This window comes from Mustelus asterias, chromosome 18 (assembly GCF_964213995.1).
Source record: "Mustelus asterias chromosome 18, sMusAst1.hap1.1, whole genome shotgun sequence".
Classification (NCBI taxonomy): Eukaryota; Metazoa; Chordata; class Chondrichthyes; order Carcharhiniformes; family Triakidae; genus Mustelus; species Mustelus asterias.
In genome coordinates, this window is record NC_135818.1 from 87432275 (window position 1) to 87448622 (window position 16348).

The 16348-nt window shown below is 45.6% G+C and overlaps 1 protein-coding gene across 1 annotated transcript in view; it reads right to left on the minus strand.

The window, feature by feature from the left end:
- Nucleotides 1-16348, minus strand: part of nudt14 (nudix (nucleoside diphosphate linked moiety X)-type motif 14) — a 68862-nt gene that overhangs the window by 12565 nt on the left and 39949 nt on the right. The window contains exon 3 of the mRNA XM_078233226.1: nucleotides 4970-5034. Within this exon, the coding sequence (XP_078089352.1) occupies nucleotides 4970-5034 (65 nt within the window). The remainder of the gene's footprint in view (nucleotides 1-4969; nucleotides 5035-16348) is intronic.

A 16348-nucleotide genomic window follows, 5' to 3' on the forward strand; every position in this document is an offset into this window, starting at 1 on the left:
ATTCACCTGATCTCCCCTGCTGCTTTCACTGAATGTCTTAAATCTGGATTCTCTCGTTACTTACCTTCCTGCCAGTGAAATTTCTCCCTAAGTAATCTATCAAAGCCTCTCGTAATTTTGAACATTTCTCATAACACTCCCTTTAAGCTTGCTGTAAGGACAATGCCAGCTTCAGTCCACATCATTGAAATCTCCTGTCCCAGGTACCATTCTCGTATACTCGCTGGACTTTATACAGTGTCCTTCCTAATATCTACACTTACGCTGCAGAGGGCAGCTCACGGATTCACAATAGCACTGACCTGGATTCTTCAGAACATGAGAGACAGAATGTAGTTCACACCCTTTCCCTTTAACCCATTCCCCTTTAACTCTCTGCTTTCTATCCCAATCAGCCATTTTCTCAGTGCAGCCGAGAGCACAGTGAGTGGGACCTGCACCACTTTTGAACAGGCAGATTCAATTGGAACTGTCAAAAAAGAGAATATTTGCAGGGCTTCCAAGAAACGGGAGGGGTATGGGGCTGGCCGAATTGCTCCAACAGAGAGCCAGCATCAACTCAATGGGCCAAATGGCGGCTTTTGTGTTACCAACCATTTTATGACTCTAGGCCCTTATTAAAAGACCCAGAATGTCATTCTATCCAACTTTCTTCCCTCTGACTTGGAGATCAGCCATCTCACCAGAGCAGCAAGACTGAGACCAGGAGAGCCAATCTGAGCTGTTCTTGTCAACCCATAGCCTGCTTCCTCTGAGTGCCTGATTGGCTTATCCGTGTTCCTAGATGACAGAGCAGATGGAAGAACAGGAGATCGTGTTGGCCTTGCCTCTCTCGCCTCTGAGTCCGAAGATTGCGGGTTCAAATTCTACTCCAGAGCACAGAATGTTGCCTGACACACCCAGTGCCATGCAGAGCGAGTGCTGCACTGTTGGAGATGCCATCTTTTGGATGCCACATCGAAGAAGACCTGACCTGCTCTCTCAGTGGGGGTGCAAGAGATTCCATGGCATTATTCAAAACAGACTGGGGAATTCTCAAAAGTCTAAAATTCATGCTGACCGGTGTAACTACAAGCAGTCTCTCTGGTCATTGCCTCACTCTTGTGCTATGTACAAATTGATTGCTGTGTTATCAAACTTTAAAACAACATTTTCAAAGTATTTCATTGCCTGTTGTGATAGAGTGCTATTAAAATATATATTTCTGTTTAAGGGGGATGTTTAAAATTCAGCTTTTTGCTACAGTAATTGTAAAACATTTCGCTCAGATGCTGAAAAAGCAGGATAATTACTCATTTTAGCTATGTAGTGTTTATTAGGATAGAGCTAATGGGCGTTTGTTTATAAAAAGAAAAGGTCCCCTGGGGTTTTTTGATGAAAGGAATGGAAGCTGGGTTGAGGTATGCAGGATCATGTGATGATGTGGTTAATGGGAGCTGGTTAGGTCTGTATCAGAGACAAAACAACTTTTCAGTTCTGGCTGGGAATTGCTTGAGGGCAGAGGTTTCTGCAAGCTGCTGAAACTCATTCTCTCTCTCTGAAAGCTTCTAGACTGTTCACACTCATTAAAGCAAGTATACTTATGGGTGCTAACTGTATTTAAAGTGGCGTTTGAGGCTGTAAGAGAAATGTTGCTTATTCAGAACTGAAACAGATATAAGTTAGAAATTAAGATTGTTTCCTTTCATTTTTAAATATTGTTTAACAGGTATTAGTTAGGCTGCATCATCTGTTAGAGTTATATTTAAACTGTGTTATTGAATAAAGCTTGTTTTATTATAAAAGATCCCTGATTTGTCAGTGGGGTTATTCCTGGAGTAAATCATCCTTTCCTCACATTTGTGTCAAAATAGAAAACTTGTGGGGGTTTAGTGTGACTTCCTAAAGTAATTGGGATTCTGGTCCAGCTCCCTAACAGTGTAAAGGGCTCTGGAACATCCTGAAATTGTAAAAGGCACAGGAGAATTGAAGTCTATTTTTCTGAGGGTTGAAATGTTTGGGATGTACAGGGTAAAGTGGGGCCAGGCTGCAGAGACATTTGCAAAGTAGTAAACATATCAAAATTGATATTTTAACCAGATATCAAATTGGTCTCGGGCACAGAACTATACCAGCTGGTGCTTTTTCCCATTCAGCAAGAGAATTATGGAATCAGAGAAATTTACAGCAATGGAGACCCCGACTCGATGGGCCGAATGGCCTAATTCTGCTCCTACGTCTTATGGTCTCTCGGACCAGTGTGTCTACACCAGTCGACAAGGAGCCTCCAGTGTAATCCCACATTCCGGCTCTTGGTCTGTCGTCTTGTAGACTACGGCATTTTAAGTGCATACCTAAGGACTTTTAAATATCATAAGGTTTCTGCCTCTCTCTCAGACAGTGAGTTCTAGACGCCCTTTGGGTGGCGGGTTTTCCCCTTAAATCCCCTCTAGACCTCGGACATCTTACCATTAATCTATGCCCCCTGCTTATGAACCCCTTCACTAACACCTTCCTATCCACTCTATCTGAACCCCTCATAATTTTATTCGCTTCAGTTAGATCTCCCCTCAGCCTCCTCTGTTCCAAACCCCTGCCTATCCAATCCACACCCTTTTCAATGAAGGGGAGATTCAGAAACCCGGGAATATTCCTGCAGGCTCCCGCGTGCGGGCTGTCAGTGGAATATCAATAAGTTCTGGTTGGAAATAGAAAATAACAGCCTGACTCCAGCCTCCACATGCTATTAGATCAATCCAGAGATTAGCCACAGGCCAGTGCAGGCTAGAGCAATGCTTCAGTGATCAAAGGCAATTTAGCCAGTGTATGTTTAACTAAACGAGTTTACACATAATAGTGAGGGAAAGGCTAACCCAAAATAAAAAAGGGCTTGGTTGGAACTGAAATCAGGCACTTGAATGCATTTCAATGAAATGCTTTGCCAAGAAAAGCTTTTCAGATAGCAGGATAAAGAATGAGACACGAGGCAACAGAAGCAAGAGCTACACAGCACCGACGAATGCACAAATATGAAATAGTGCACGCTGCGTTCCTGTCCCCCCGGAGCAGCCAGTGTCAGACCCGTCCTGGCATGTTCTTAAAAAGCAAAAGCTATTCTTTCATAAAGTAATCAAGAGGAATAAACCATTCACTCTGTCACGACCGTTCTACCCAATCCCATCATAGTCACATCTCCATTATCTACTGATCCTGTGTGAGACATATAAGATAATGAAGGGGCTGGATAGGGTAGAGGTGGAGAGATTCTTTCCACTTAGAAGGGAAACCAGAACTAGAGGGCACAGCCTCAAAATAAGGGGGGGGGGCCGGTTCAGAACAGAGTTGAGGGGGAACTTCTTCTCTCAGAGGGTAGTGAATCTCTGGAATTCTCTGCCCATTGAAGTGGTGGAGGCTTCCTCGTTGAATATGTTTAAATCACGGGTAGATAGTTTTCTGATCGATAAGGGAATTAGGGGATGTGGGGAGCAGGCGGGTAAGTGGAACTGATTTGCTTCAGATCAGCCATGATCTTGTTGAATGGCGGGGCAGGCTCGAGGGGCCAGATGGCCTACTCCTGTTCCTATTTCTTATGTTCTTATGTTCTTATGAGAGCAATCCACAAAACCAGGCAGTGGTGAGTGTTGAACAAGGTCCACTGTCCTGTGGGGAAAAGCCCTTTATGTGAGTGAGCTCTGGTCTTCATCTCATTGTCCAGGTTCACCTTGTTGACTGTAACCTCATCAAAACATTTCATGATTTTAAAGACATACATTGCCTCAGGGTTGGTCTCATACATCACAGGAGGCCAATCTGTCCATCGTGTCTATGCCAGCCCTTTGAAAGAGCTGTCCAATTCCCATCGCTGTTTCCCTATAACTCAATGAGTTTCTTTTTCCCAATTATTCCATTCCCTTTGGAAGTCAGTGCTGAATCTGCTTTCAGGCAGCGCCTTCCAAATCATCCTAACTCAGTGAGTACAACAATGTGTACTCAGTGGCACAGCGGTTAGCACTGCTGCCTCACGGTTCCAGGAACCATGTTCGATTCCGGCCTTGGGTCACTGTCTGTGTGGAGTCTGCACCTTGCCCCATGTCTGAGTTTCCTCCGGGTGCTCCGGTTTCCTCCCACACTCCAAAGATGTGCGGGTTAGGTTGATTGGCCATGCTAAAATTGCCCCTTAGTGTCCTGAGATGCGTAGGTTGGAGGGATTAGTGGGTAAATGTGTAGGGATATGGGGGTAGGGTCTGGGTGGGATTGTGGTCAGTGCAGACTCGATGGGCCCAATGGCCTCTTTCTGTACTGTAGGGTTTCTATGATTCTTCTATGATAACAGCTAATTTGTACACGTCACGATCACACAGATATTTGAGATCATACACTAGCAGATCACCCTACTCTTCTCGATGTACCACAAGATCTGTTATGTCTACTTGAACCAGCACAACAGGTAGATGCACCAGAGAGTTAGGCTAGGTTACATAGAGTCCTGGAGTTGGGCTTGAACCCATAACCTTCGGAGACAGGTGGGTTACCAACTGAGCAAAGCTGCCATCCACAGGGTCCTTCAGCCTGGTTTCTGGTTCCCCTGACACCCACTGAGGGACCAATCTATCAGTGCGGGTAATTCTCCCAAATAGTGGGTAGTGAGCATGTTGGTGGCATGCTCACCTATCATAGCCAAACCTGATCCTGTCTGCAAACAAAGATCACAGATTAACAGCCCCAGCAAAGGTCCTGGCTTATCTGGGTGCTGTCCTGACACACAGCTGGTGGCTTCCTTTACAGAGCCACTGGGACACATCCCACTCGCATTTACTTTGAGCTTATACTCATGTACCTGGGTTTGATGGCCCTGCCTCAGAACATGGGGCAGCTCCACAGTCACATAGGCTACGGCCCCCCCCCCCCCACCCGCCGCCGCCCCCCCCCCCCCCCCCCCCCCCCCGCCCCCCCATGCCAGGCAGCAATAAACACAATCAGCAGAGGTTACCTGGACGGAACTGCTTCACCAGGATAAAGGATTCCCGTGTAGAATTGTAGATCAGTACTGACACACTGAGATAGAAAAGGAGAAAAAATAATTTTAATGACATTGTTCCTCCAGTAAAGGGCACAATTTTGTAACATATTGATGAGTAGTAAGATCTTGGTGTCCATATCCGCAAATTGCGAAAGGTGCCAGAGCAAGTTAATCATTGGTTAGGTCGCACCTGGAATATTGTGGACAGTTCTGGGCTCCACACTTCAGGGAAGGCCATAGGAAGGGAACAGGGGAGATTTGTCAGGATGTTACCAGACTGAGGGATTTCAGTTCTGAAGGGAGATTGGAAAAGTTAGTGCTGTTCTCCTCGGAACGGCGGAGGTGAGGAGTTGAAATAAAAACAGAAAGTGCTAAAAAAAATCCCCAGCAGGTCTGGCAGCCTCTGTGGAGAAACAGTGTTAATGTTGTGTCCAATACGACTCTTCCTCCATCCAGTAACCTTCCCGTCAGACACTTCTCCTGAAGGAGAGTCCTACAGACTGGAAACGTTAACTCTTTTTCTCTCTTCACAGATGCTGCCAGACCTGCTGAGTTTATCCAGAATGTTCTGTTTTATTCCAGATTTCCAGCATCTGCAGCATATTTGCTTCTATTTGGGGTTAAGAGGTAACCTAGTAAGGGTTTTGGAAATAATGAACAGTTTTGATAAACCAAATGGATAAAACCATTTCCTCTGTGGATCAATAACATCAAGACAGAGATTCAAAATTATTGGAAAATTATCAAGGAGAAATATTTTTATTCAGAGTTGTCAGGACCTGGAACACGCTGCTGGAAGATCATTCCATCAATATTTTTAATCAGCCTCCTTCTGCGATGTAAGCTTCCTTGATTCTATGATTATTAATTGCTTCTCAGCTTGGTATCACTTGTAACAGGAAAGGGGAGGCGATGGCCTAGTGGTATTATCGCAAGGCTATTAATCGAGAAACTCAGCTAATATTCTGGGGACCTGGGTTCGAATCCCGCCACGGCAGATGGTGGAATTTGAATTCAATAAAAAAAAAATTTGGAATTAAGACTCTACTGATGACCATGAAACCATTGCCGATTGTCGAAAAAATCCATCTGATTCACTAATGTCCTTTAGGGAAGGGAATCTGCCATCCTTACCCGGTCTGGCCTATATGTGACTCCAGAGCCACAGCAATGTGGTTGACTCTCAACTGCCCTCCAAGGGCAACTAGAGATGGCAATAAATGCTGGCCAGCCAGCGACACCCATGTCCCATGAATGAATAAAAAAAGTCACAAAATTCTCATCTACATTTTCCGCGGCCTTTTCCTTCATTGCCTCTACAACCCAGGAGTCTCTGCACTCCTCCAATTCTTGATCAGTCTCCATCCTCCATTCCCTCCATCCCGCTGCCTGAGCCCGAAGCTCTGGAATTCCCTCCCTAAACCTCTCCACCTCTCATTCCCTCTCTCTCCTCCTTTCACCTTCCTTGATATCTATCTCTTTGACCAAGCCTTTGTTCAAATACTTTTTTTAACTTTGGCAACATTATTTTTCTGAATGTAGTCTTCCTGAACATCTCCTTGGATATTGTACGATGGGAATTGTTTTATGCAAATTCGCAGCCATCTTTCCTATATCAAAGCAGTGGGTGAAATTCAAAAGTTACAAAGCACTTTGGGACATCCTGAGGTTTTGGGAAGACGCGGTAATGTGAGCAGATTAGGCCCATCACGTTGTGCCAATCAGGCACTTAATCACGGCAATGGCAAACCCTGCCTTGGAACCAAGGACCCCCTGTGGAGGGAAAGGTGGGGTGGAGGAGGGGGTGTCCTGCCCACTAAGCGCTGTCAGCCAATCAGGAGCTGGCAGCCCTTCACTACCTGGCAGCACCAGTGACAATGGCATCTCTGCCAGTGTAACATTCCCTCAGTACAACACTGAGAGTGTCAGCCTGTCAACTCTCTGCCAGTGTGACACTCCCTCAGTACAGCACTGGGAGAGTCAGCCTGCCAACTCTCTGCCAGTGTAACATTCCCTCAGTACAACACTGAGAGTGTCAGCCTGCCAATTGGCTGCTCCAGTCCTGCGGAGGAACTTGAATCCACAGTTTGCTGACTCCGAGGTGGGAATGATGGAGGGTTGGAGGAGGAGTAGGTGTAGCAAGGGAAGGTGTTTGGAGGGAGAAGGAGTAGAAAAAGGGGAGAAGGATTGGAGGGGAGAGGGAGTGGAGGGGGTGGAAGAGAGGGGAGTTGGAGGGGAGGGAGTGGTGGGGTAGAGGTGTTGGAGGGGGTGAAAGGAAGGGGAAACATAGAAACATAGAAAACTACAGCACAAAAACAGGCCCTTCGGCCCCACAAGTTGTGCCGAACATATCCCTACCTTTTAGGCCTACCTATAACCCTCCATCCTATTTAGTCCCATGTACTCATCCAGGAGTCTCTTAAAAGACCCTATTGAGTTTGCTTCCACCACCACTGCCAGCAGCCGATTCCACTCGCCCACCACCCTCTGTGTGAAAAACTTCCCCCTAACATTTCCCCTGTACCTACCCACCAGCACCTTAAACCAGTGTCCTCTCGTAGCAGCCATTTCCATCCTGGGAAAAAGCCTCTGAGAATCCACCCGATCTATGCCTCTCAACATCTTATATACCTCTATTAGGTCTCCTCTCATCCTATGTCTCTCCAAGGAGAAAAGACCGAGCTCCCTCGGAAGATGGAAAAGGAAAAAAACGGATGAGGATGGAAGAGGAGGGTGGAGGGTTGAGGGTCTGGAGTAGGGTGGAGAGATGGAGAAAGGTGGAGGGTGGAGGGGATGGAGGAGGGTGGAGGGGATGGAGGAGGAGGTGGAGGGGTGAGAGGATGGAGGAGGGTGGAGGGAATGGAAGAGGGTGGAGGGGTGCGGGGATGGAGGAGAGTTGAGGGGATGGAGGAGGGTGGAGGGGATGGGAGAGGGTGGAGGGGATGGAGGAGGGTGGAGGGGATGGAGGAGGGTGGACGGGTTGGAGGAGAGCGGAGGGAATGGAGGAGGGTGGAGGGGATGGAGGGGTGAGGGGATGGAGGAGAGTTGAGGGGATGGAGGAGGGTGGAGGGGATGGAAGAGGGTGGAGAGGATGGAAGAGGGCGGAGGGGATGGAGGAGGGTGGACGGGATGGAGGAGAGTGGAGGGAATGGAGGAGGGTGGAGGGGATGGAAGAGGGTGGAGGGGATGGAGGAGGGTTGAGGGGATGGAGGAGGGTGGAAGGGTGAGGGGATGGAGGAGAGTTGAGGGGATTGAGGAGGGTTGAGGGGATGAAGGAAGGTGGCGAGTTGAGGGGATGGAGGAGGGTGGAGGGATAGAGGGAGGGTGGAGGGGATGGAGGAGGGTGGAGGGGATGGAGGAGGGTGGAGGGGATGGAGGAGGGTGGAGGGGATGGTGGGAGTGGAGGGGGAGGGGATGGATCTAGAGAGAGGGAAGAGGAGGGTAGAGGGAGATGGATGTGGAAATGACAAGGTTTATTTTGCTGTTTTAATTGGGAGAAATGAGTGGTGATGAATTGTTTTAAAGAATTCCACTGAGGCTACCAGGCTGCCTGTTTGCAATCTGCTCTCCTTCCAACAGCATCACCGGCCCCAAAGTAAGAATCACCAGTTTGCCAAACTGCTGATGGGCTGATACTAAAAAAGGTGCAGTTTGCTGCATAGCCGTGTGTGTCTTTATTTGGACAGTGGGAGCAGAGTCTATATTTAGCTGCAGTTAGTGTACCCTCCCATACCTGCCAAAGCCATCTCCAAACACACAACCCAAACTGGTTCATGAGTGAAAACGTGATTTAACTTTTGCAAGCACTGTGGGAAGAATCCTCTGCCACATTATTCAGCATCTCATAGATACTGTACTATGCTGTGTGTGAGGTACACCTCAAACTGCAAGTTACAATATATGCAGTTTAATTTCCTCTGGTGGGATCCTGATCTCTGCTGTAACTAAATGATATCATCTTAAAGAGGCTGCAGGGAAGCAGAGACCTTACGAATCTCTGAAGGTGACAGGCCAAGTTCCAGAAGCTGTTAAAACATATGGGATCTCTGGATTTATAAACAGAAGCCGAGAGGACAAAGAAAGTTCTGCTAAAACTCCAGCTGGAGTGTCCAATTCTGGGCTGCCACCTCTGGAAAGGGTTAGAAGGCCTTGGGGAAGGTGCAAAAGGAATTTCAGAGAATGGCCTGAGGGATGAGGGACATCACTTATGTGGAGAGACAGGAAGCTGCAATCGTTCCCCGCAGAAGAGAAGATTAACGGGATAAAAGCAAATTACTGCGGATGCTGGAATCTGAAACCAAAAGAGAAAATGCTGGAAAATCTCAGCAGGTCTGGCAGCATCTGTAAGGAGAGAAAAGAGCTGACGTTTAACAGGATATTTAATAGGAATATTCAAGATCATGAAGGGTTTTGATTGAGTTTTTTAGATTAGTTTATGGATGTGATGTCATTGGCTATGCCAGCATTTATTGCCCTTCCCAGTTGCCCTTCAGCTGAGTGGCTTGCTCGGTCATTTAAGAGTCAACCACGTTGCTGTGGCTCTGGAGTCACATGTAGGCCAGACTGGGTAAGGACAGCAGATTTCCTTCCCTGAAGGACATCAGTGAAACATCTGGGTTTTTACAACAATTAACAATGATTTCATGGTCATCATTAGATTGTTAATTCAAATTTCACCATCTGCTGTGGTGGGATTTGAACCCGGGTCCCCAGAACATGACCCTGGGTCTCTGGATTACTAATCCAGTGACAATACCACTACTCCCTGCACTTTCCTCATAACTCTGAAAATTATTGTATTCAAGTATTTATTCAATTGCTGTTTGAAAGTTCCTCTTGAAGCTGCTACCATCACTAATTGAGGCAGCGCATTCCAGATCATAACAGTCACTATGTAAATCGAAATATCATCCCACCTCCACTTTCTTTGCCAATTATCTGAAATCTATGTCCCTCTGGTTAACTACACTGCTGTCAGTGGAAACAGTTTCTCAACTGCTCTATAAATCTCATTAATTATGAACTCCTGTTAAATCTCCCCTTAACCGTCTCTGCTTCAACAGCAATCCCAGCTTCTCCGCACACCTGAAGCCCATCATCTCCACTGCCATTGTAGCAAATCCATTCTGACCTTGTTCAGTTTAGCTGAGGAACTGTCTGTAAATCGGACAGTAGAACTCTTCTCCTTCTCTGTATTGTTCCTCGGTTAGACCAGGAACTTTTGATCCAATTGGAAAAATCTCCAACAGAACCCACTCAGCCCTTCACCAGGGGAGGTGATGGCCTAGTGGTATTATCGCTGGACTATTAATCCAGAATCTCAGCTAATGTTCTGGGGACCCGGGTTCAAATCCCACCACGGCAGACGGTGGAACTTAAATTCAGTAAAAAAAATCTGGAATCAAGAATCTACTGATGACCATGAAACCATTGCCGACTGTCGGAAAAACCCATCTGGTTCACTAATGTCCTTTAGGGAAGGAAATCTGCCGTCCTTACCTGGCCTGGCCTACATGTGACTCCAGAGTCACAGCAATGTGGTTGACTCTCAACTGCCCTCTGAAATGGCTGAGCAAACCACTTTGTTCAAGGGCAACTAGGGATGGGCAATAAATGCTGGCCCAGCCAGCGACGCCCATGTCCCATGAATGAATAAAAACTAATAATAGAGAAAGAGAGAGAGGAAAAAACAGAGAGACAGAGACAGAGAAAGAAAGAGGTGAGTGCACAAGCTGGGCTGATTACCTACACAGAGCCTCACACAAGCCTCACTCACGTATTTACTCCTGATTCTCTCCTGGATGGTTTGAAATGTTCTGTTCACAGTCCCTCAGCACAAGCTGTTGCCAACACAGGAGAGGGGAGCAAATGGGGTATTGGGGGAGAGGGGAATGGAGTGACGGCTGGTGGGGTGCAGCAGTGGCATTACAGCACGGACTGAATAAAATGAATAACTCTCGACTAATGGAAGAGTGAAAGAGTGAAACAGATTGCCCAGGTAGCCATGGGGAGTCCATCTACCCCGTTCTCAGCATTCAAACTGAGCTTCACACTCACCCGTTATAATACACACATTCTTCCATTTAAAAGGTAGGATCAGGTCAGAAAGAAGCAGGGTTCACAATGTCCTAATTGAAAGCTTCAAGTTTTTAGGAGTCCAGATCACCAAAAATCAGTCCTGGTTCCCCCCATGACAACACTATAGTTAAGAAAGCCCACCAACGCTTCGACTTTCTCAGAAGACAAAGGAAATTTGGCATGTCAGCTACGACTCTCACCAACTTTTACAGATGCACCATAGAAAGCATTCTTTCTGGTCGTATCACAGCTTGGTCTGGGCTCCTGCTCTGCCCAAGACCGCAAGAAACCACAAAAGGTCATGAATGTAGCCCAATCCATCACGCAAACCAGCCTCCCATCCATTGACTCTGTCTACACTTCCCGCTGCCTCGGCAAAGCAGCCAGCGTAATCAAGGACCCCACGCACCCCGGACATTCTCTCTTCCACCTTCTTCCTTCGAGAAAAAGATACAAAAGTCTGAGGTCACGTACCAACCGACTCAAGAACAGCTTCTTCCCTGCTGCTGTCAGACTTTTGAATGGACTTACTTTGCATTAAATTGATCTTTCTCTACACCCTAGCTATGACTGTAACACTACATTCTGCATCCTCTCCTTTCCTTCTCTATGAACGGTATGCTTTGTCTGTAGAGCACGCAAGAAACAATACTTTTCACTGTATGTTAATACATGTGACAATAATAAATCGAATCAAATAATCAATCAGGGGCATAGCGCTGGGGGCATCCCAATTAATCAGTTCTAACTCCATGTAACTAAATCACATTTTCTAAATGTTATCCATTCAAGTGACTTCATGCACAAGCAAAGAGAAACAAACTGCAAACAAGTGCTTTGTGGCAAAATTATTTTAGTTTTGTCTTCAAAAGAATTTCAAAATGTAACGCAACCTCTTCAGTCTAGGTTTGAGCAGAGAATACTGAATGGAAGCTGACTAGAAATCTAGCTTCACCTCACTGGTCCTGAATGAAGGGGAGACAATCCTCTCTGTCACTGTTTCTCAGGGAGTTTGTACACAGTTTTCCAGCAAGGTTGCCCAATCGACACACTCGATGGGAGGCTGGGAGGAGATTTACTTTCTTCTGACGGGAAAATGGAGCTGGTATCAGAATGGCTGGAAGGCCATTTTGTTGTGTGACTGTTAGCTCGGCTTAGTTTCCTTAGTTATGGTTCATTAGATGAGACGATCAATATGGTTGGTGTATTGTGGTGAGGGGGCTGTCTAACAGTTCATTTGTCCCCCTCTCCCCACCCCCCTGCCCCAAAGGAAGTGAGGAACGTTGGAAGGTCCTGAGGCAAAACCAGCCAGCAATCTCCAATCATAAAGGGACCTGCCTTCACCACAGAGCAAAGAAAAGTCAATTTCTCCTCAAGTCTATGTACCATTCCTGTCTCTTCTTGCTCCCCTCCCCCACTTCCTGTTAAGATTTGGGTGGCCATCTTGGATTTACAAGTTTGCCTCCCTGACTGAATGTTTCCTTCCTACTTTTGTTTACCAATCCCTCACTCTCTCTCTCAATATGTCTGTCCGTCCTGGAATTCTTTTCCTGTGGAAGTTGCACAATGAGGGCACCTTGGTCAAAAGAAAGGGCCATCAACCTGCAAACTTTGATGAGGCATCTGTCTAGGCTTGACATGGCGGAGTGAGGGTCCTCGTCTTGCTTAGAGGATGGTGGGGATAGGTATGGCTGCATATCTGCCCGTAGTAACCTTGTACTGGTGGATCTATTAACTTCTGTGCAATGTGTGTGTGTGTGTGTGTGTGGGTGGGTGGGGGGGCGCTTTCTCTGCCTTTTAGCTTTGACAAAGGGTCGTCTGGACTCGAAACATCAGTTCTTTTTCCTCCTCACAGATGCTGCCAGACCTGCTGAGATTTTCCAGTATTTTCTCTTTTGGTACAACAGCACAGTGGTTAGCACTGCTGTCTCACAGCGCCAGGGACATGTCTGCGTGGGTTTTTGTTGCCCATCCCTGAGGGCATATAAGAGTCAACCACATTGCTGTGAGTCTGGAGTCACATGTAGGCCAGAACAGGTAAGGACGGCAGATTTCCTTCCCTGAAGAACACTAGTGAACCAGATGGGTTTTTAGAACAATCGATGATAATTTCATGATCATTAGACTTTTAATTCCAGATTTTTATTGAATTCAAATTTCACCATATGTCATGGTGGGATTGGAACCCAGGTCCCCAGACTCTGGATTATTATTCCAGCAACAATACCACTACAGCACTGCCTCCCCTTAAGGGTGCTAAATTCTCCATCCTCACTTACTGTGGTGACTGGGCATAGATGGCTGGAGAATTTTGGCCCAAATTAAGGACGTGTAGAAATGTTCTGATTGTTACTGATGTTGCAATCTTACTGGAGCACTAATGTTCCACTACAATCGTTATTTTGGGTTCAGTCCAAGTAGAACAGAAATTATTCTTTTTAAATCCCACCAGGCAGTTGGGACGTCGCTTCTAGTAAAAGTATTGAGTTGTTTTAGAAGTTAAGATCGAGTTAAGCAATTAAACCTGACAATTCCATCACCAGCTTTAGGTCAGGTGCTGAGTTTGAAAAATAAATGCTTTACTTCATAAAAGCAAATTAACAGTGCAGCAATTTCATATCAGGTTTGGGGAGGGGGTTAAAAATCCAGCAGTCTGGGTTCCTGGTCACTGCTGCTGAACGTAACAAAGTCAATTGAAACTCAGTCTCACACACACCAAAATGGCCAGGTGCACGAGGCAGGGACACTGAAAGCGGCAGATAGATACAGAGGAAAGAGAGAGAGTGAGGGTGCGTGAGACAGAGGGAGGAGAAAGAGAGAGAGAGAGAGACAAAAGCATAGGTGGAAAGGAAAGTGGTGATAAGGAGAGAAACTGAGGAAAAAGAGAGGGAGAGACAGTTAGAGAGGGAAGAAAGGCAGGAGGGGACAAGTGATTTATAAATAATTAAACTGGCCAACTTGCTTTTTCACTTCATGCCTCTATTTATAAAGAGAAATATCCTGTCTGGTTTATTTTTAAATAAAGTTATCAACTTATCCTGCCACCTTCAGAGTTGTGTATGTTCAGAGTTGTGTATGTATAGAGTTGCGTATGTTCAGAGTTGTGTATGTTCAGAGTTGCGTATGTACAGAGTTGTGTATGTACAGAGTTGTGTATGTACAGAGTTGCGTATGTTCAGAGTTGTGTATGTTCAGAGTTGTGTATGTACAGAGTTGTGTATGTACAGAGTTGTGTATGTATAGAGTTGTGTATGTACAGAGTTGCGTATGTTCAGAGTTGTGTATGTTCAGAGTTGCGTATGTTCAGAGTTGTGTATGTACAGAGTTGTGTATGTTCAGAGTTGTGTATGTATAGAGTTGTGTACGTACAGAGTTGTGTATGTACAGAGTTGTGTATGTACAGAGTTGTGTATGTTCAGAGTTGTGTATGTATAGAGTTGTGTATGTTCAGAGTTGTGCATGTTCAGAGTTGTGTATGTACAGAGTTGTGTATGTACAGAGTTGTGTATGTACAGAGTTGTGTATGTACAGAGTTGCGTATGTTCAGAGTTGTGTATGTATAGAGTTGTGTATGTTCAGAGTTGTGTACGTATAGAGTTGTGTATGTACAGAGTTGTGTATGTACAGAGTTGTGTATGTTCAGAGTTGTGTAGGTACAGAGTTGTGTATGTACAGAGTTGTGTATGTTCAGAGTTGTGTAGGTACAGAGTTGTGTATGTTCAGAGTTGTGTATGTTCAGAGTTGTGTATGTTCAGAGTTGTGTATGTATAGAGTTGTGTATGTTCAGAGTTGTGTATGTTCAGAGTTGCGTATGTTCAGAGTTGTGTATGTTCAGAGTTGCGTATGTTCAGAGTTGCGTATGTTCAGAGTTGTGTATGTATAGAGTTGTGTATGTTCAGAGTTGCGTATGTTCAGAGTTGTGTATGTTCAGAGTTGTGTATGTTCAGAGTTGTGTATGTTCAGAGTTGCGTATGTTCAGAGTTGTGTATGTTCAGAGTTGTGTATGTTCAGAGTTGTGTATGTTCAGAGTTGCGTATGTTCAGAGTTGTGTATGTTCAGAGTTGTGTATGTCTCTCTCCTGCGCACTCATTAAAAACTTTCATTTCGAAAGAAAAACCTCGGGTGGAACTGAGATCCTATGTGGAACTTACAGCACAGACCCAGGCCATTCAGCCCGACTGGTCTATGTTTATGTTGATGCTACACACGAGTCTCTCCCATCCCTCTGACCCAACCAGCATATCCTTCTATTCCTTCCTCCCTGATGTGTTTACCTAGCTGCATCATAAATGTGTCTATCTATTCACCTCAACTACACCTTGTGGGAGCCACTGCACAGTCTCACCACTCTCCAGGCAATGAGCTTTCATCCAAATTCCTTACTGAGTTTAATTATCTGATATTTGTAACACCTTTGTACCGGTTTCCCCCTCAAGTAGAAACATCTACCCTATCAACCTTTCATAATCTTAAAAGACTTGAGAGGGACTGAACTAAGATCTCTCAGTGATCTGCAGAGATGAGTTCTAGACTGCCTTCCCAATTGGAGCACTGGGGAGTTGTCACAGAGTGAAAGGAGCTTACAACGCAGGCACTCAGTCTGTACAGCCTGTGCTGACTCTTAAACACAGTAAGAGTTTTAACAACACCAGGTTAGATCCAAGAAGATCGCGCATATCAACACAGACATCAAGTTTCTACTTTAACCTGGTGTTGTTAAAACTCTTACTGTGTTTACCCCAGTCCAACGCCGGCATCTCCATATCCTGACTCTTAAACACAGCAGGCAGGATTACTCCCACACTCTCCCTCAGTCACTCCAGATCCCAGTAATTCCCAGTAGAAATATTCCTCCTCATTTTCCCTCTCCATTGCTTTGCCAGTGATTTTATATCTATTACCCCTAGTTACTGACCAATACCCCAGAAGGAATATATTTTCTCTCTATTAAAATATCCCATCATCCTGAAAGCTTCCATGCGTCACCTGTTAAACTTCTTCTTCCTATTTTTCCTGGCATCATCCTGGCAAATCTCCTCTGTTTCCTTTCTATCTTCCCTGAATTGTGGAGGTCAGAATTGTTCACAATATTCCAGCCGAGACCCAACCTCACCAGGGCTTTAACAAGTTCCAGCATGATCTCTTTCCTTTTATTTCCTATTCTTTAATTGATTAACCCAATTAGCCAAAGTGCTTTTTAAAATATGTTTCCCCTTTAACAACTTAGATTTATGGAAAGCAAGATATCTCTCTCCATCTGCACTTTTTAAG